Source organism: Brassica oleracea, chromosome C2 (genome assembly GCF_000695525.1).
Source record: "Brassica oleracea var. oleracea cultivar TO1000 chromosome C2, BOL, whole genome shotgun sequence".
Taxonomy (NCBI): domain Eukaryota; kingdom Viridiplantae; phylum Streptophyta; class Magnoliopsida; order Brassicales; family Brassicaceae; genus Brassica; species Brassica oleracea.
This window is the reverse complement of record NC_027749.1, coordinates 4280030-4302294: the sequence shown is the minus strand read 5'-3', so window position 1 is coordinate 4302294 and position 22265 is coordinate 4280030. Positions and strand designations below refer to the sequence as shown.

The 22265-nt window shown below is 32.4% G+C and overlaps 1 protein-coding gene and 2 pseudogenes across 1 annotated transcript; 2 read left to right on the top strand and 1 right to left on the bottom strand.

Moving 5' to 3' along the window:
• The window catches only part of LOC106327551, a 14691-nt pseudogene extending 9332 nt beyond the window's left edge, over positions 1 to 5359 (top strand).
• A 3786-nt stretch (positions 5360 to 9145) lies between these two features.
• LOC106325044 lies at positions 9146 to 20264 on the top strand (annotated as a pseudogene).
• Positions 20265 to 20352: 88 nt separating this feature from the next.
• LOC106323207 (gamma-tubulin complex component 2-like) lies at positions 20353 to 21292 on the bottom strand. The gene is made up of 4 exons (XM_013761361.1): positions 21199 to 21292; positions 21003 to 21060; positions 20886 to 20928; positions 20353 to 20692 (listed from the first exon to the last, which is right to left on the bottom strand). The coding sequence occupies exons 1-4, from the start codon at positions 21290 to 21292 to the stop codon at positions 20423 to 20425; spliced, it is 465 nt and encodes a 154-aa protein (XP_013616815.1). The 3' UTR covers positions 20353 to 20422.
• Between the last annotated feature and the right edge of the window lie 973 nt (positions 21293 to 22265).

The following is a 22265-nucleotide window of genomic DNA, read 5'->3' as shown; positions in this document are numbered from 1 at the left end:
GACTAGTGTGGGGGAGTTGATATCTCATGATTTTTATAAGTTTTAGATTCATATTTTAGCTTATTATGATCATTTTAGGTTGCATTTAGGTCTTTGTGTTGTATTTGCATACTCATTTGCATATCATAGGGGTTGGAATGCTTATTTGGAAGTTTGGGGCGAAATTCATGGGTTATACTGCAAATTTTGGAAGTTTTGGGTCCACTGTGATGTTAACAAGAACCCAGGGACCAAGGTTGCAAATTCGTAATATTCGATTGGGCTAAATCGTACATTGGAAACTTTGGGTTCGATTCGTGAGGGCATTTTTGCACATTCCAAAGGCTGGGTCCGTTTTGTAAAGAATCAAAAGGCTAGGGACTGGTTTTGAAAATAATGAAGAAACCTCCATTGGAGAGCACGAGCTTTCTCCTGATGCATCCGGAGCTTGACGACGCGGCGAGCCTGTTACAGTACCATGGAGAAGGAAGCTACGATCTGAGAGCACGACACCGTGGAGGAGCTCACGAGCTTCTCTTCGCCGGATCTGAATCCCGACGGCGGAGGCTGAGAGCACGGCGGAGAGCTTACCACGACGAAAGCCACGACGGGAGAACTGAGCACCGGCGAGGTGTTGACGATGGATGAACGACGGATTGAGCTTGGCTGTGGCTCGGTGGTTCCGGTTCAGTGGAGAGCTTAGTGACGACGAAGCTTGAAGCGACGACCTCCGCGAGTTGTAGCCATGAACGAAGCGAGCTCGAGCACAGCGACGTGATGAACTCGCTCGGGAAATCCATCATCAAAGATCAAGCATCACAGCGACTTGCCACAGCGAGGTGCAAAGGCCGCTCGCAGAAGACAAAAACGCGATCTCAGAAATGATTGACCGGTTTATTCCGGTTTGACCCGGTTTAATTCACTAAACCAGCTCGAGTTTGGCATCTCTTATATATAGTTTTAAACCTAAAAACCTAAGAAAAATCTCATTTTTCTCTCAAGAACTTGCCTCCCTTTGTAAAAAAAGCTTGAATCTTTATATCACAATCTAAGGAAGTTCTTAATTTTATATCTTGTTTCTCCTTCTCATAAACATGGTGAGCCTTGAATCCATCATGGGTTTGAGGTTTCTCATGGAGATTAGAGAGTAGACACTCCTTGGATTCATGGTTAAGGTAGATTAGGGTGATTAAGTGTAGATTTAGGGTGTTTTATTGTAGATCCTTGTATGAACTTGCTTGTTGAGTATTTTTAATGCTTGTTTAGTCTTGATCACTCTAAACCTGATTTCTAAACACTTCTCATCAGACATGATTAGATGAAGTGTTTGAATCAACTCAACTAAGCTCTAGTGAGATTAGCCAAGGACACTTGATGTTAAAATTGCTAGATAGTTATTGAACTTGAACTTAAAGATTGCTTGATTGAATTAAGCCAAAGACATTTGATGTTTAATGATTTCTAAGCAAATGGACATTTACCTAGACATAGGACTTGTCTAAAATTGTGTTTAGACTTAAGAGATTACTTTGATTGAAAGCTTGTCACCTAGATTGGATCTTAGTTACTTGAAGTCAATTCCCAATACCCATGGATTCACTTGTTTAAATTGATTAAAACCTTGTTGTATTGCTCTGTTTGCTATTGTTACTTGTCACACACTCACAACTATTGAATAACAACACTTTTCTTCTTCTTTTGGTAGCGAGTGAGAGATGGGATGACAAGAAGGAGGATGGCGAGAAAGAATGGATGACTGGAAGCTCCAGCAAGGAAACCTTGGTCCAGAACCAGATGATGATCCAGACATGGGACTATAATGTCTCCACACACATGCGTCTTAACACTTCAGTTTTGTATGATTCATGCTTACAATCTTTTGGATTTTTGTTTGGAAATGGCTTGCAGGATAGACGAGGCAAGGCAGCCACTCTCGCGGAAAGTTCCCATAGCATCAAGCAAGATCAATCCATATAGGATGGTCATAGTTGCTAGGCTTGTGATTCTAGCAGTTTTTCTACGTTATAGACTCTTGAACCCTGTGCATGATGCTCTGGGGTTATGGCTAACCTCTGTGATCTGTGAAATATGGTTTGCCGTCTCTTGGATTCTTGATCAGTTCCCCAAGCGGTTCCCTATTGATCGTGAGACCTATCTAGACCGTCTCTCCCTCAGGTAAATCTCCACACATTCTCAAGTAGAAGCCTTAAAATCTAATCCCTCCGTTTCATTTCATATATTGTTTTAAGATTTTTTTAGCTTATTAAGAAAATCATTAAAATTTTCTATTATATCCCTAATCAGTATATTATTTGATTTAATTTTATTAATTAATGAGTTAAATGAATAAAGATAAAATTGGAAAACAAGTAAACATGCATTGAAAATATAAAACTCATAAATTTTAAAGTCTATAATGACACTTGATATGAAAAGGAGAAAATATGAAATTGGTTTATGGATACAACTTTTTGTTTTTGTTTGTATAGGTACGAGAGAGAAGGTGAACCAAACATGCTTGCCCCTGTAGATGTCTTTGTAAGTACAGTGGACCCAATGAAGGAGCCTCCCTTAGTCACATCTAACACCGTGCTCTCAATCTTGGCCATGGACTACCCTGTTGAGAAAATCTCCTGCTACGTCTCTGACGATGGTGCTTCCATGCTCACATTCGACTCTCTCGCAGAGACCGCCGAGTTTGCAAGAAAATGGGTTCCTTACTGTAAGAAATTCTCCATAGAGCCACGTGCTCCGGAGATGTACTTCACGTTGAAAATTGATTATCTCAAGGACAAAGTCGAGCCAACGTTCGTTAAAGAACGTAGAGCCATGAAGGTAAGTGTAATATCACTTGAGCTCAAGTTATGTCACCACTAAGGCTTGGTTTCTTGCAGAGAGAGTATGAGGAGTTCAAGGTGAGGATCAATGCTCTTGTGGCTAAAGCCTCAAAGGTTCCTCTAGAAGGTTGGATCATGCCTGATGGAACACCATGGCCAGGGAACAACACTAAGGACCATCCTGGTATGATCCAAGTCTTCCTCGGCAGCAACGGTGGATTTGATGTTGAAGGCCACGAGCTCCCTCGCCTTGTGTACGTGTCACGTGAGAAGCGGCCTGGTTTCCAGCACCACAAGAAAGCTGGTGCCATGAACGCTCTGGTTAGAGTAGCGGGAGTACTCACAAACGCTCCTTTCATGCTCAACTTGGACTGTGATCACTACGTTAACAACAGCAAGGCCGTGAGGGAAGCGATGTGTTTTTTGATGGATCCTCAGATTGGAAAGAAGGTTTGCTATGTTCAGTTCCCTCAGAGGTTTGATGGTATCGACAGACATGATCGTTACGCCAACAGAAACACTGTCTTCTTTGATGTAAGACGCAATCTGGTCTAAGAGATATAGATATAATCGCTTTCTTACCCTCTTGTGTGTTGTTGACAGATCAATATGAAAGGTCTAGATGGAATCCAAGGTCCGGTTTACGTTGGTACTGGTTGTGTTTTCAAAAGATAAGCTCTCTATGGTTATGAACCACCAAAGGGTCCTAAACGTCCTAAGATGATAAGCTGTGGTTGTTGTCCTTGTTTTGGCCGCCGGAGAAAGTCCAAGCACGAGTCTAATGGTGACATAGCAGGTGGTAAACTGTCCCCAAATAAACTTATAATCTTGAAGTAGGTTTAGTGTATGTGATAAGTGTTTGTTTTAGTAGGAGCAGAGGGTGACAAGGAGCATTTGATGTCTGAGATGAACTTTGAACAAAAGTTTGGGCAATCATCCATCTTTGTAACCTCTACTTTGATGGAAGATGGTGGTGTTCCTCCATCATCAAGTCCTGCAGTGCTACTTACGGAGGCCATCCATGTCATAAGCTGTGGTTATGAAGACAAGACTGAGTGGGGGGGGAACTGAGGTAACTATACTGAACCTTAAGGCCGTTCGTGAGATTTTGGGTACTGTAGACGTTTAGTAAAAATTCAATTTAAAAATTGTTTTTACAAATATGGGGATTTATGTTTATATAATTTATTTCAATATTTCATTTGGTTTTGTCCAGGTCATGTCTAACAATTGTAACAAAGTTTTATGTTTTCTTTGGAAATGCAGCTGGGTTGGATCTATGGTTCAATCACTGAGGATATTTTGACTGGCTTCAAGATGCATTGCCGTGGCTGGAGGTCTATTTACTGCATGCCTAAGAGAGCTGCATTCAAAGGCTCAGCTCCTATTAATCTATCAGACAGGTTAAACCAGGTTCTGCGTTGGGCACTAGGCTCTGTTGAAATCTTTTTCAGCCGGCACAGTCCTCTTTGGTACGGCTACAAAGGAGGCAAACTCAAATGGCTTGAGCGTTTTGCTTACGCCAACACAACAATCTACCCTTTCACATCTATTCCACTTCTTGCCTACTGTATTCTTCCAGCTATCTGTCTCCTTACTGACAAGTTCATCATGCCACCGGTTAGTATACTACTCCATCTGTTTCATATTAAGTATCGTTGTAGAACAATTTATTTTATAAAATAAGTGTCGTTTTAGTAAATAATGGCAAAACTAAACATTTAACTCTTTTATTAATTAGCATGAACAAATCTAGAACCACATCTAATTTGAAACGGACTGAATATTTGATAAAAACGTATAGAAAACTGCTTTAACTTTGCTTACTATCTGTTTTTCTCAGATAAGCACGTTTGCTAGTCTCTTCTTCATTGCATTGTTTGGTTCCATCATTGCAACGGGGATCTTGGAGCTGAGATGGAGTGGAGTGAGCATTGAAGAATGGTGGAGAAACGAGCAGTTCTGGGTCATTGGAGGAATCTCAGCTCATCTCTTTGCGGTTGTCCAGGGACTCCTCAAGATCTTAGCAGGCATCGACACAAACTTCACAGTCACGTCAAAGGCAACGGATGACGACGACTTTGGAGAGCTTTACGCGTTCAAATGGACAACTCTGCTTATCCCTCCGACAACGGTCTTGATCATAAACATTGTGGGAGTTGTTGCTGGCATCTCAGATGCTATCAACAATGGGTATCAATCTTGGGGACCTCTGTTTGGTAAACTCTTCTTCTCCTTTTAGGTAATTGCTCATCTCTACCCGTTCCTTAAAGGTTTGATGGGGAGGCAGAACAGAACGCCGACGATTGTGGTGATTTGGTCTATTTTGTTGGCTTCTATCTTCTCTTTACTTTGGGTGAGGATTGATCCTTTTGTGATGAAGACTAAAGGACCTGACACTTCCATGTGTGGCATCAACTGCTGAAGTAAAAATCAATTTCTTTTTCTTCTGAAACTTTTATGTACTTTGTCCAGAGTGTTTTCACTTCTCTTTTCGGATTTGAACATCGATTTCAACTTCTTTATTTTCTGCAAAATCAGTAAAGACACTGCACTGCAATCAGAATTTCTACTATATAGAGAAGTACATAATCACAATGATCCTGAGAACATAACAATGACTAGAACAGCAAACAAACCTTGAAGACATCAGGCAAACGAAGCAAGCATCCTCTCAGAAATTTATCAAGAAAGAAGTCCTGATGGTGTATCACCTGTAAGACGGACGAACATTGTTCAATCAAGAATGTTTTCCCTACAACTATAACAAAGCAGATCTCTAACCTTACCTCATCTACACTCCTGGTAGTCTATCATGCATCACAAGCCAATTTGGTTCGAGAACCTAAAGAGACATTCCACATAAATGCAAGCCAATGCAACATTGGAAGAAATTCAAGAGCCAAAAATGCGCTAAATGAAAAACTAAAATCATCTCATAAATCATTTCGTCTCTGAATAATCTTGGTGTAATTTCTCTCACCTGTTCACTGATAGTGTAAAACTTCCATAATCTGTAACTCAAGATTTCTTAAGTATCTTGAAATACACATCTCTTGAAATACATAGTTGCAAGAAGTGCCTAATTCTTAAATATGATTCTTAAAGGACCGAGCAAATATCCGGAATTTCAAAGATATTTGTGATCAGCTCTGCTTCAGATTCGATTCAATCTATAAATTTTCGAAGTGCTCCGGAAATCTGAAAAATAAGTATCTTTTACCAGATATCAGAATTGTTCCGTAAAAATAATAAAAAATAAAAAAGTTTAAAATAATATAAATAATAATATTTTATTACCATTTTTTAAAATGCTACATACTTTTAATGGCGAATAAAAAATATTATAAAAATTATACAATTTACATATATAGTTTTATATATATGTACATATATGTACATAATGGATTGGTCGGATATTCATTTTTTAAAGTTGGAATTTGTGATTTATTCCATCTTTGACAGATAATAAATTTTAGTATTCAAAATTATTGATATTCTTATTTTTAGATCTAATCGAAATAAATAATGAATCATATCAATTTTACGGATATTTTGTTAAGACCTAATTAATTCTTCTACACTGCAGAGATATCTGGATTCAGTATACAGTGTGTATGTGAGCAATTGTAGATGTCAGTCTTCCAGAGACTTATAATGTCAGTCTTCCAGAGACTTATACCGCAAAATCAGTAAATCACTATGGAAAATAGGCTCGACAAATTGTGTAGAAACTTCGTACAATTGTCGCATCCAGAAAAAGTCAAATTAACTGCTCACTACGCAACAAGTCAAGTCCTCGTCACGTGGATCTGCTGTAGCCCCTGTAGTGCGCAGTAGGCCTGGAAATTTTATCTGAGATTCGGATTCGATCCGAAATTCAATCCGAGATTCGATCCGGATCCGATCCGAGATTCGATCCGGATCCGATCCGAAAATCCGAATATCCGGAGGGACTGAATCCGGATCCAGATAATAAAATGTTGGATGGATATCTTAATTCATTGGTCTAAACATTCGGATCCGTAAGTTTTATTAATAAATATTTCAAAAATAGTAAAATCTATATATAAAAATTAATTTTATTTAATATATTTTCATTTTTATAATAGTATATGTAAATTTTATGTAAATTTTGTAATATTATACATAGAAATAATTAAAAAACATTCTATATATTTTTAAAATTTTGTTCATATTTTATATATATTAATATTATTTTTTATTTATTTTAAGAATCCAAATCCGGATCCAGATATCCGTCGGATATTACAATTGTTAGAAAGATATCCGACACCCGGATATCCGAAAACCCTGAATCCGGATAAAAATAGTAAAATTATGGATCCCCGGATAAAGATCCGGATCCAGATATCTTAAAATAGCTTGGATATCCGATCTGTCTCAGCCCTAGTACGCAGAGAGCAAGCAAGATCTAGCAAAGACCAAACCCAAAATATTATTCCATTCATTTTAGAATAAGTCTAGTTATATAATTTCAATGGTAAACAAATGTCATTATTAAGATCTTAATATTTTAATTTAGAAAATTTGTATTGATAAATTTTACAATAAAAGTTTTGTAATTAACGGTTTAAATTTTTGTTACAGAAAATATACAAATGTTAATAAAATCATATGAGTAGGAAGTGTCTATAATAAATATTTATATTAAAATATACTATATATATATCTACGTCAATATCACTAAAGTTTAATTATATATCACATAAAGTAAATAAAATAATTTTTTGATTTATTTACCAAAAAATGATTGTAAATAAACAAAAGATATTTTATTTTGATTTATGTGTTTACTTTAATGTATATACTCTAATGTATATAAATTATTTTCTAAATAGATGGTTTCTAATATGTTCATTTGATTATGACAAATTCAGAAATATACTTTTTCAAACCGAAGTGATTTTTAATATTGAAAGCACTATATATAAATTATTTCATTCAGATTAAATATTTTAGTCTTGATTTTTATTCATAAAAAGCTTTTAATGAAATATCATGATAATATTTCAATCACTTCCTTTTGAGTTTGTTTGAAGAATGAGAGATTTTGTCATTCGTCCAATATTTTTTTCTCCCTAATACCATATCTACCTATTATAATTGTAAGAACGAGAGATTTGAACTATTTATTATAAGTTTTATGGTTTATCATTTAAAAAATCAAACACTTTTTAGTTTATACATAGTTTACTAGAATAGTAAAGTATTCTATTTTTGCAGGTATACTTTTAAGTAAATAAATCTCAAAAGCATAGACCGAACGTGTGAATATATATTAGATAAACATTTATATTTCGGCCCTGCACTTATATTTTATAACAGCTTGATATATTAGATTTGAACATTAACTTGTGAATAGAGTTTGCCGATGATTTTCTTCAAAAATTTGATTCTTAGATATCTATCTTGAGTGGAACTGACTTTATGTCCATCGTTTTACATTGACAGTTATGTAATTCATCGAATTTATAGAAGAAGTTAAACAAAAAAAACAAAACTCATATCAGTGAAATAGAAACAAGAACGAAAGCACAAATTTATAGAGATAGAAAATGAAATCACTTATAGAGAGTCAATATTAGATAAATTGAAAGCAAAAAACCTAATCTCCTTCCCTTATTTTAAAATCGATGTAGCCTATCCGATTTTTGTGATTTATGTTAGCCGTAAAACTTTATTTCTTTTTGTGCATATAAAATCTTAAAAATAATTAAAATAAGATATAATATGTTAAATCTTCAACAACGATGATTCATTTAAGAGACTAACATTTTTATTCGTTATTTTAAAATCGATAAAAAATTTAATGTTGCAAAATATTAAAACAATTTAATGTACAAACATTAGTATAAAAACTCACTCGCTCGTATAACTCACTCGCTCGTATAACTCAGTCGCTCATATTCGCCGTTGTCATCTAGTCTTAAAATAAACACACATGTTGAATATCTTAAAATAAGCACCACAAGTTGAATATATTAAACCCACAAAACTAACAAATAAAACTGTATTTTTTTTTTTTTTTTTGATAATTCTGGTATCTGGGCAGCCACATTCCCAACTATCCCCTCGAAAAGGGTCCAGCGCCCCAACGGAAGGGATGTTAAATCCGTTGTGGCCAAGACTCGAACCCGGGTGGCGGGCAGTACAGCTGTACCTCCTTTACCACCAAGCTACGAACGCTTGGTTAAATAAATAATATAATAATAATAATAATAATAATAATAATAATAATATAATAAATAAAACTGTATTGCGCACTAGTAGCGTATTAAGCACTCTCGCTCGCAGTGGGCAAACGAGTTTTATGCTCGTATGCCTGTAAGCTTTTTTTTATGGTTCAGACTTTGCTTGGGAATTCAAGCGAGAAGAATTCAAGAGAGAATATGGAGAATCCCCATATGTTTTTGTTGGTGGCACTGATATCAGCTTCCTCTATCGTTCAACTTGTTCAAGCCCAAACAGGTATCCACACTGTAATGAACAAATTTTTCAATGTAAAGTTTTGAGGTCCTAAGAGGCGAACTAAATAATAAAAACTTTTCAATGTAAAGTTTAAATAAATATAATATACTTATAAACAGATAAAAAAGAAAATGAAATCAGCTTAAAAGACAAATGTATAATATACTTTTAAAATTTCAATAATTATGTTAATAAATTTTCGTAGTCCAGATTTCTGGACAATTTTTGTTGTTGTTGGTTGGTATTCTTGTAAGCCATTACAATAATTAATAAACAATATAAATCAGCAATATCATAAATGAATCTATTCTATAGCTGAATTAGTGTCAAATGTTAATTAACAAAAAGGATTAAGATGTATTCATTGTTTATTTTTAAAATATAGATAAAAAGCCATAAGAAGAAGGCTTACCAGTTAAAGAGAAAGAAAAATATCAGTGTAGAGAAAGAAAAACGATGGACCCGACCAAAATTTTAAAATTCATGAGCCCCAGAAAACTTTATATATTTGGGGTATGTGACAAATGTTTTTCTTTAAATGAAATTTCAAATTATTGATCTATAAAAAGGAATTATATTTACGAAAGAATAGAAACTATATAGAATGAACTGTATGATGTGGACAAATAGAAATGTTTCACCAAAGTTTAGAGTGTGTGCTGAAACCATATTCAGAGTAAACCTGCATGTTTGTTCCTCCGTTTTGTATTTCAAAGAGATAAATCCTATTTCTTCTTTTTGGTGTTGTTCGTTTGTTCATTTTTCATTTTCATTTAGTTAATTTATTTAGATAATTTATCCAACTGATCTATTTTGATGTTGTTCAGAACTATTAATTTTTTCGTCCATAGAGTTCATTTAAATGGATCATCTAAATGAATTTATGTTCGTTTACTCATCTCTCTTTTCATCTAGATTAGTTTAGTATACAAATGACTTATATATATACTTTTACTTTGATTTAATTATATTTTAATTTTATGTTTAACTATATTATTTTTTATTATTTATCTAAAATATAGTTAAAACTAAATAATTTTTAATTAGTTTTGATTTTGTGGTTTGGCTGAAAATATAATTTACTATTTTAAATATATGATTTTCAGTTTTGTTAGGAAAATGTGATTTTACAATCAGAAAATATAATTTTGCAGTTCTTAATAAAAATGTGATTTTATGATTTTGGTGGAAAGTGTGATTTTGAGGTTGTTGTGGAAATGTGATTTTATAGTTTTGGCTTGAAATGTAGTTTTACAGTTTTGGTGATTTAAGTGGTTTTTGGCTAGAAATTTAATTTACAGTTTTGACGAAAATATGATTTTAAAGTTTGGCACGAAAATGAGATTATGGCGAAAAATGTGATTTTAACGTTTTCGTAGGAAAATATATTTTTGTGGTTTGGTAGAATATGTGTTATGGTTTTGGCTATGTGATTTGGCGGTTTTGGTGAGAAAGTACATGTTTGAGTTTTGGTGAAAAATGTAATTTTATATTTTTGGCGGAAAAATATGATTTTGAAAAAAAATATTTTTGCGAAAAATGATATTTTAGCAGAATATTATGATTTTTTTTTGAAAATGAGATTTTAGCGAAATAATATGATTTTTCGTTAAGGAAAGGAGGAATTGACATATGGTTTCGGCGGAAAATATAATTTATATCATAATTATTCATTTGTCTAAACTAGATTTAAATATTTTATTTGGACAAAGGTAAATTTATTAGTTGCTATTTTCTAAGATGCACCAATTAGATTCATTTAAATGAATTATTTGGTTAAATCTCATTTTAGATTAAAAATTTTATACTTATTTGGATAGATCATTTGGATGATGCTCATTTTAAACAGAGAAAAAAACATCAATTCATATTTTCATTCAAATGGACCATCTAAATAAACAAACGAACTCTCTTATGCTGTAACTGATACATATAAAATGGACTTGTGGAATAAAAAAGAATAGAATAAAAGAATGGAATAAAAGAATGGAATATGAAAAAATGGAATAAACATTTATTTCATTCATGACAAATGGTAAAAAAATTGTGGAATGAATAGAATAGAGCATTTACACATTATTCCATTCAAAAATACAAAAGAACATTAACTCAAAAGATACGGCGGTGGGTATAGGACAGGAAAAAAAATGTATTGGCCGTAAAGTATATTGGTTGAGCAGGGTGTATAAATTCGCTGCTAGGAACTATTTTGAACTATTACCTTAACGGTGTTCAATATGGCAAAACCGAACCGTACCGAACCGAACCGTACCGAAATAGATAATATGGTTTGGATTTAGTATATATCATACAAACCGAATGGATATGATTTTTAAAAAATTGTAGGATTTGGATATGGTTCGGTATATAACCGATAAAACCGAATAAACCGAATAAAACCGATAAAAAAATAGAAACATGTAAATATGTATATATTTTATAACAACGTATGAAAATCATAAGTTAATTTTTTTGCTAATAACTATTACCATATTTTTTACAGTAATAAAATAGTCTTGATTTGTAAAACACTTGAACTATAATTAAATAACAATTCATCGCAAACATGCTTCTTATTTTCTTAGTATTCTTTTGATCTTTTTGCTTTAATTTAGCATTGACTAAATTGAAATAAAGATTATAAATTTGATGATAACAATTAGTGGAAATTCTTCACAATTTTTTTTAATCTATAAACGAATAGAGTTTCGTGTTTAATAGAAGAAACATGACTTTAATGAACGCTAAATATGAAAGAATATAATAACTTATTTTTTGTGCTTCGTGCTTCTGTTTTATTTTTTGTATTTTATTTTTATTATCAAAATTTTGAGCTTTGATTTTAATTATAGATTTGATTATTTTATTAGATGATAGAAACATTTTTTATTTTTGTTCATTTATTTAAACTTATAATCACAAGACTCTAAAATTCATATAATATGATCCCAAAATAAAAAATTATGTTTTTTGGTATAAAACCAAATAAACCAAAAACCGACAGTATATAAATCGAACCGAACCGAAGTAAATATGGATTTAGAAAAGTAGTTATATTTTACTAACCGAAATACCGAAAAACCGAAAAAACCGAACCGAAACCGAACCGATATCCGGATTGAATATTAACATCTATAAATTTCGGCAGGGTTCATTAGTTTGGATTGCGGGTTATCCCCGGATGAACAGTCACCTTACATTGAGCTGGAAACTGGATTACAGTTTTCATCAGACGCAAGCTTCGTCAAAAGTGGGGAAATTGGTAGAATTGATGCAAGTCTAGAGTCGAAGTACACAAAGCCACAGACGACGTTGAGATACTTTCCAGATGGAATGCGAAACTGTTATAACCTTAGTGTGCGTCAGGGAACATGTTATTTGATAAGAGTTACAAGCAACTATGGGAATTACGATGGTTTTAACGTTTCTCCTAGATTTGATTTGTACATAGGCCTTAACTTCTGGGTAACTATGGATCTGGAGAGGCATATAAATCGTGATTCAACGGAAGAGATCATTCACATATATCAAACTCAAACTCATTGGATGTATGTCTTATTAAGACAGGGCCATCCACGCCAATCATATCGGCCTTGGAACTAAGGTCTCTAGGGAATGAAATTTACATCTCTGATACAGGTTCCATGAAACGAATACAGAGGTCATACCTAAGTGAATCAACAAAAGTTATTCGGTAATGATATTATGGCTTTTTATTCGTTCAATTCTGCACGGTTGATGATACAAGATTTTGGTCAGTGCAGGTACCCAAGTGACATTTACGACCGAATATGGGTTCCGTACTTTGAGCCGGAATGGAGGCAAATTTCCACAACTATCAAACTGAACAACTCCAATTATTATTTTGTGCCGCAGGATGTGCTCATGACCGCAGCAATACCTGCAAATGTTAGTGCACGATTGAGTTTTACCAAGGATCTTGAGTTCCCTAATGAAAAACTTTACATGTACTTCCACTTCTCTGGGGTCCAAGCCTTTCAGGCCAACCAGACTAGAGAGTTCAGCATTTTGTGGAACGGAGAACTTATTTATTCCCCTATGAGTCTAGAATATCTACAGGTCGACACTCTCTTCAAGATGACACCTTCTCTTTGTGAAGTAGGGAAATGCTTATTAGAGCTTGAAAGACTTAAGAACTCAACTCTCCCACCTCTACTTTCTGCCATCGAAGTTTTTGCTGTGGTCAACTTTACACAGTCTGAAACAAACAAAGATGATGGTACGTTTATTAATTGATAACCAAAAGTAATTTATGGGGAGTATGGTATTAATGAAATATTCATAACATCTTATGTGCTAAAATCCAACGCGTCTGTAAATTTGATGACAGTGATTGCTATCCAAAACATCAAGACCACCCATGGATTGAGTAGAATCTCATGGCAAGGAGATCCGTGTGTCCCTCCACAGTTTTTATGGGATGGTCTAACTTGCGACAGCTTCAATGTGTCTATGCCACCAAGAATCACTTCCTTGTGAGATCTCTAAATGACAACCCTCATTAGATGACTTGTTAGAAGTTTAGAACGCATTTCCTAACTGCATTGTATATTATTTGGACTTAAAAACAGAAATTTGTCTTCTAGTGGGTTAACGGGAAACATAGCAACTGGAATTCAAAATCTCACCCATCTCCGAAAGCTGTAAGTATGGTCTATTAATCAATGACAAATTTTTATATATATATATATATATACTATTATTTGAAAAGTGAATTTGCTTACTTGTCATATTCTCCATGATTTTAGCCAATTTAATTACTTGTCATCTTTTCCATGATTTTAGGATAAGTCATTACTTTAATTAATATTATTATTTATTATTTATTTGATATATATATTTATCATCATATCTAAGATAATTAATAACCATTAAACTATTCTATTGATATATATATATATATACTATTATTTAAAAAAAAGTAGTCTTTAATATATAATTATCATGATATTTACCACATTTATTTAATAAATTGATAATAACCATATCTACCAATAATATCGTCATTACTTTTATCTTATATTTAGTTTATAATTTTAGTGACTAAAATCATAGTCAGTTTCTCTGATTTTTATTTGAAATATTGATCAAATACATATTATTATAAAATATCTATATGAGTATACTAATTTATCTGAATAAATCGGGTTTATTTTGTTTATTCAATTTAATCGTTTAATATACAGAACCATATCCATATAATGTGGGTTTTTTTTAAATAACAGTTATTTGGTTTATTCGGTACTACCAAATCCATATTATTTTCTTTATTTTGGTTTGGTTTGGTTTTAAATGGTTCGGTTTTACTAGATTGAACATTCTAGACTATCGTTATTTTGTTAATGTTTTGTATTTGTGATTTTTATAATCCTTTCACTGCCACATGATTTCTTTTCAGTCAAATACAAATTTCATAATTTAATTATTACTATTAGAAAAGATTTTGATTCAAAATTTATATCACATAAATAAAAATAAAAGTATGAAAGAAAAGAACATAATTTAATACATTGATTACTAATATGAATATTGAAGTTTTATAATTTATAATAATTTGAAATTTGTATCTAATTTAATTATTATATTTTGTTAAAAAGAAACATTATAATTAAAGAAAATGTTAGGTATATAGATATATTAATCCACACAGGGTGCGGGACATCAACTAGTGTATATATATATATATATATATATATATATATATATATATATATTGGTGTTGGAAATTTTATCATATATACCTTATTAGTAAAGCCCTTCCCCAAGTCTCTCAAGTATTTAATATAAATATAAATAAGTTTTTAAAATTATACTATGATTTAAAATGATTTTGATGATTTGTCATTTTTTCTCCATAATTTTGGGCTCAATTATTAATTTTATTAGACATTTTTAGTGATTTAAATTTTGATCCATGGAACTCATGATAAAGCAGTACCATCATCATACTATAGAATTATTATACTACATAAGCGGTATGTTTTCATTAAAACATTTATTAAACTGATTGTTTGAATAATAAATGATATATATATATATATCTATCTAAAACTAGTATATGAAATTAATGTATGATATATATTTAATATTATATTTATTTGAAATATTATTATTTTTAAAAAATTAAAAATTTTGATTGTAAATTTTGATTTTAAACTATAAATTTATTTTGTGATATAAATATAATTTTGATATTTTATAATGTAATAAGTTAATTATATAATCTTTATATATATTCTAAATGTAAATAATTTATCAAAACTCTATATAAAAACATTGAGTAAAGAGCATTTGAAAAGCATTTATAATTTTCTGTATTCTAAAACTTTTCCTTAATAGTTGATTGGATAATTATAAGAAGTATAATCCTTTTGCAAATGTTTTGTCAGTCAATATTTTAGTTGATGATTTTTCATATTTTCTATAACTATAAGCTGATTCATTAAATAATTAATTTTATTTATGGTAAATAATTAATATTAATACATAATTTATATTAATTCTAATATATTTCCGTAATTTTATGCTAAGTCGTTAACATAATATAACTAATTTCTCCGAAAGCTGTCAAAATTTGGAAAGTTTTGTATTCATCTTATCTATTAAAAGAGAAGTATTATTTTTTTATCTACTACAAAATAGTCATACTAGAAGTCTAGGTCCATATATTCAAATAATTTTTTTATTGTTTACATTAGTTTATTTATTGTATAACATTTCTAAATAATTATAAAGATATTAATAACAAATTCATTTTAACTATAAATTTAAATTTTAGTTTTAGGAATAACAAAATCTGTTGAGAAAAAATCTAAAAAATCTTTTTTAAAATTTAAATATTCTTTTAATTAATGCACTGATTAATTTCGAAACTAGTAGTATAATATTATTATAAATTAATTTTAGTTAAATTTTTATTATAAACAAAATAATGAAATTATATGCTAATTTTATAAATTTTATAAGTATATTCTACATTATATAAAAATAGAAGTAATTAATCTTATCTATTAAAAGAGAAGTACCATTTTTATCTACTACAAAATAATCATACTAGAAGTCTAGGTCCAGATATTCAAATAATTTTTTTATTGTTTACATTAGTTTATTTAATGTATAACATTTCTAAATAATTATAAAGATATTAATAACAAATTCATTTTAACTATAAATTTAAATTTTAGTTTTAGGAATAACAAAATCTGTTGAAATTTTTTTAAAAAAAATCTTTTTTAAAATTTAAATATTCTTTTAATTAATGCACTGATTAATTTCGAAACTAGTAGTATAATATTATTATAAATTAATTTTAATTAAATTTTTATTATAAACAAAATAATGAAATTATATGCTAATTTTATAAATTTTATAAGTATATTCTACATTATATTAAAATAGAAGTAATTAATGAATTACATATTAAAATTATGTTTTTTGTGCAAAGATATTAAAATTATGTTGAATTGGTAAACCAATATATTTTGAAAAATACTTTCATTAAGATAAATAAATAAAATATCATTCATCGTTTAAAGTGATTAAAATATCATTCACCTTTCAAAATGATTAATATTCATAAATTATGTAATAATTTTTACAAAAAATAAAATTGTTAACATATGTTAAATTTTAATATTTAGAACTATATATTAGGCATGGGACGGATCGGGTATCCAGACAATTTTAAAGTATCCGGATCCGGATCCTTATCCCGCGGATCCATAATTTTACTATTCTTATCCGGATCCGGGGTTCTCGGATATCCGGGTATCTGATATCCTTCTAAAAATTGTAATATCCGGCGGATATCCGGATTTGGATCCTTAAAATAAATAAAAATAATAATATTAATATATATAAAATATTAAAAATAAATTTAAAAATATTTTTTTAATTATTTCTATTTATAATATTACAAAATTTACATATATTATTATAAAAATGAAAATATATTAAATAAAGTTAGTTTTTATATATAGATATTACTATTTTTGAAATAGTTATTAATAAAACTTACGGATCCGGATATCCGGACTAAAAAAATCAAGATATCCGGATCCGAATCCGGCTTTGACGCCGGATCCAACAGTTTACTATCCGGATCTGGATTCGGCGCCTCCAGATATTCGAATTTTCAGATCGGATCCAGATCGAATTCGGATCTCGGATAAAACTCCCAGACCTACTATATATATCATCTATTAAGTTATTTTTAAAATGACAGCAATATATTATCAAGAATTATTATATACAGAATAATATAAAATTTTATATCTATAAATGACATGTTACCCGCATAGATATGCTGGTTAAAATCTAGTGTCTGGTTATTCGCACTGCAATTCAATTTTTAATTATGTCAAAGTTCGGAGAGTTTTGATAATATATATGTCTGTTAATTGTCAATGCAGTTATACTTGCTCATTTAAGAGATAATGACACCAAATAAATATCGGGGACAATTAGTGGATATTAACAAATTCAATCTATAATAGTATTGTTAGATATCTTATAATAGTATTTTTCTTCTACTTTTCAATTTCTGGTAAGATTGCTCATGCTCTTACAAACTTCAGGGATTTGTCAAATAACAATTTGACAGGATTAGTACCCGAATTTCTAGCTAACATGGAATTGTTGCTGCTCATGTAAGTTTACTAACATGGTTTGGTGGTTTGATCATGAAGTCGTTGTTGTTCACGTACAAAAATTTCCCTGTTTTTACAGAGACTTGAGGAAGAACAAATTGAATGGTTCAATTCCAAAAGCTCTTCGTGATCGTGAAAACAAAGGATTAAAGTTATTGAAAGAGGGAAACACATCCAAACACAAATCCAGTCAACATCTCTTGGTTGTGGCACAAGTATTGTTTTATTCAGAATACTAAAAGATCAATACACTTTTTGATTTCTTAGTGTTGATGGCTACGAGACGAAGTGTTCGTCTAGTTCATGTGTCCCAAAAAAGAAATTTCCGGTGATGACTGCTTTAGCTGCTTCTGCGGTTGTGGTCATCGGAGTGGTATTAATCCTCTTTTTTCTTTTCAGAAAGAAAATGCGATCAAGTCAAGGTATTGGCAGAGATTCATCAATAAATCAACAAACTATACACTATAATATGTCATGGATATTGTTTTTGTACTAAGTATATTTCTCTGCATATCACCAATGGGTACTACAGCAACAAATGTATCCGAACATCTGATCGAGACAAAACGAAGAAGATTTACTTATACAGAAGTTGTGGAAATGACAAAAAATTTCCAGAAAGCTCTAGGGGAAGGAGGATTTGGCGTCGTGTATCATGGTTATCTTAATGATTCAGATCAACTAGCAGTGAAAGTACTTTCACAATCATCATCACAGGGCTATAAACACTTCAAGGCAGAGGTATGATATGCCAACGAACTTGTTCCGAAACTGAAAATAAAAGGATGGTCTATATATATTTAGCATCATGTTTAAACCAATATGTCTTGTCATTGCTGGTCTGTAGGTCGAACTTCTTCTAAGAGTTCACCACATAAATTTGGTGAGCCTTGTCGGTTATTGCGACGAAAGAGATCACTTGGCTCTCATCTACGAATACATGCCTAATGGAGACCTAAAAGAACATTTGTCAGGTGAAAGGTTTATATATATTTTGTACATATCCATCAGTTTCTTGACTATTACAAAAATACAACTTGTACTGCGACCGCTCAAAAAACTATATGTGTAATATAGGAAAACTGGGTCACTCTGTTTTAAAATGGACTACCAGACTACGAATAGCCGTGGATGCTGCGCTAGGTTAGTGGCTGTGTAATCACAAAACAGTTTCAATTATTCATGTCAGTAATGGATTAAATTATTCAGATATATGCACATGTATTTATATGTGTATATATATAGTCTTTTGAACAAAATAACTGTGTCCAGGATAATGATACATATATAAACTAATGACAATCATTTCCCATCAAGTTTTCGCTCACTGGAGTTCTTACATTAATTAACATGAGAGTCTTTCACATAGGATTGGAGTACTTGCATTATGGATGCCGGCCATCGATGGTGCATAGAGATGTCAAAAGTACGAATATACTGTTGGACGATCAGTTCATGGCCAAAATTGCCGATTTTGGGCTTTCAAGATCGTTCCAAGTTGGTGATGAACCTGAGGTTTCGACGGTAGTTGCCGGTACTCCTGGATATCTTGATCCTGAGTAAGTACTATTCCTTGATATTATGCATCAAGTTGTTATTTATGTGTGCATTCATCTTCATTATTTAAATGAATACTCACAAATCCTAGTCCATCTTGTTTTCTAGGTACTATAGAACAGGTCGATTGACTGAGATGAGCGATGTATACAGTTTTGGGATTGTATTACTAGAGATTATCACAAACCTAAAAGTGATTGACCAAAACCGCGAAAAGCCTCACATTACAGAATGGGTGGCATGCCTGCTAAATGGAGGAGATATTACTAGGATCGTTGATCCTAACCTTCAGGGTGAATACAACTCACTCTCGTTCAGTTTGGAGAGCTCTTGAATTGGCTATGTCATGCGCAAACTATTCTTCAGAAAAAAGACCAAACATGTCCCAGGTTGTTATTGATTTAAAAGAATGTATAGCTTCTGAAAACTCGATGAAAATTAAGAGCAATGAGATAGACTCTCATGATTCTCTCGAACTGAGCTCGAGCTTGGAGGATGAAGTTGTCCCTAGTGCAAGGTAGTATTTGCAATGACGTTTTTCTTGTGTTTCTGCTGGTGGTATTGTTTTTTGGTTAGAGGATTGCTTAATTTATGTGTTTGGACATCAAAAGTTCATAACTAAACAAGAGAGCATAAATGTAATATGTATATCAATCGTTTGATCTTGTATTGTCACCTTTCACATTCATGGATTATCTTAATATGAAATCAGAGAATAATGATTTAAGGATGCGATGCATATGTAAATCTTGCAACAATTGCCAATTGAAATTTGTCCGTGAATGGTTTTGTGCATGATGAAGTAGAGGTGCAAATTTTTTGGTTTTATTGAACACCAAGAAACAACAAGTTGGGGCATTCATCTTGACATCATATATCAATGGGTTTCTAGGGAAGTAAGCACATATATAAATACAACATGATATAGGGCAGTACTTCTCTTGATTTTTCTTGGGAAGTAAGCACATATGGATATTTCCCAAGGGATAAGAACGACGATGAACTGTGTTGAGTACCACTTGCCTGTAATGCCAAATCCATTGATGGATCAACTTGGAGAGCTATACTATCGTCCTTCCCAGGGAATCTTTTAATTGAAATATACCTCCCTTCAACTCCAACCAACGCAGACAAGAGATCATCAAGGAAAATTAGTTCCTGAATGCCAAAAGGGGCAAAACGGTTACATAAACATAAAGAGATTATGCATCGAAGCCATCTTCATCTACAATAGGCCAACTTGTGAATACTAAACACCTCAAGCTTAATTAAAGTATCTCACCGCCAGTTTCAAGGTAAAAGAAAAACAATATCACATAATAAATGGCAGCCAAGGAATAAAGACCTGAACCTGTGTGTCATAGCAGCAGATTGCCAACTCTACTCCAGAACTTCTGAAACATAAAGATCAGAGTTTTTTTCACCACGGATGTTGAAACAATAATTTGAGCATAGAGATTCAGAATACCTAAACGAATCTGAAGGAAACAGCTTCAAATCAGCAAGTTTGGAGCTTGCCTCGTTTCCTGAGATGAACAAAACGCCATTTTTACATGTAGGTTTGATTTGTTCCACCAGGTTGCTTGAGTTTTACTTGTCATAATTCACTTTTTCTTCGAAAGATTTAAAGAACAAATCAAACGTACATGTAAAAATCAAGCAACCTGGTGGAAGCGGCCAGTAAGGAACGGCTGGTTCCAACGAGGAGTGGTAGGGCACGAGACTGGCCTCATTGATTCCACTGCTTCGCTTCTTCATTGTCAGTCACACTACAAGAAAACATAACCTTAACGAGGACGGTTTTCCTCGTTATTTCGTCATAACTTTTGACCCTTTTCAACACATCTAGAGAGATTCGAAACATACCCATCGAGGAACTTCACTTCTGATGCCACCCAATTGAACAACACCGACTTTTTTCTGAAGATAATCTGAATATCGGAACGGAAACTTGTCCATTGCTTTTAATATGTAACTCGCTTCTTGAGCAAATATCCGGCAAGTCCAACCTCGATTTTATGTTGTCTTTTGTCTTCCCTGGGACATTCAATATTGTATTCATGATGTTCTCAAAGAAATTCTTCTCTATATGCATCACATCGAGGTTGTGGCGCAGAAGAAGATCCTTCCAATATGGCAACTCCCAAAATATACTCTTCTTGTGCCAGTTGTGATGAACACCGTAAGAATCTGGCATATTACGAGGGACATGCCAATTACCACCCCAACGAACTGTTTCGTTAGCTCCGTAGTAGTCGATTTGCGCTTCAATTTGTTCTCCAGTTAGATATGGAGGAGGAGTGTCTCTCACAACCCTTTTGTGCCTAAACAAATTCTTGTTTCTTCGGTAAGGATGGCCAATGGGAAGAAATCGACGGTGACAATCAAACCAACTTGTCTTCCTACCATTCTTCAGTTGAAACGCATATGTCGTTCAATTACAATATGGACAAGCTAATCTCCCATGTGTAGTCCATCCAGACAACATCCCATAGGCAGGAAAATCACTTATGGTCCACAAAAGCATCGCTCGCATCGTAAAATTCGTCTTCGTTGAACAGTCATACGTCCTCACCCCAGAAGACCACAAATCCTTCAACTCTTTTATCAGTGGTTGTAGGAAAACATCCAGGGACCTTTTTGGATGGTTCGGACCAGGTATTAATATGGTCAAGAATAGTAACTCCCGTTGCATGCACATCTCCGGTGGCAGGTTGTATGGAGTAAGAAA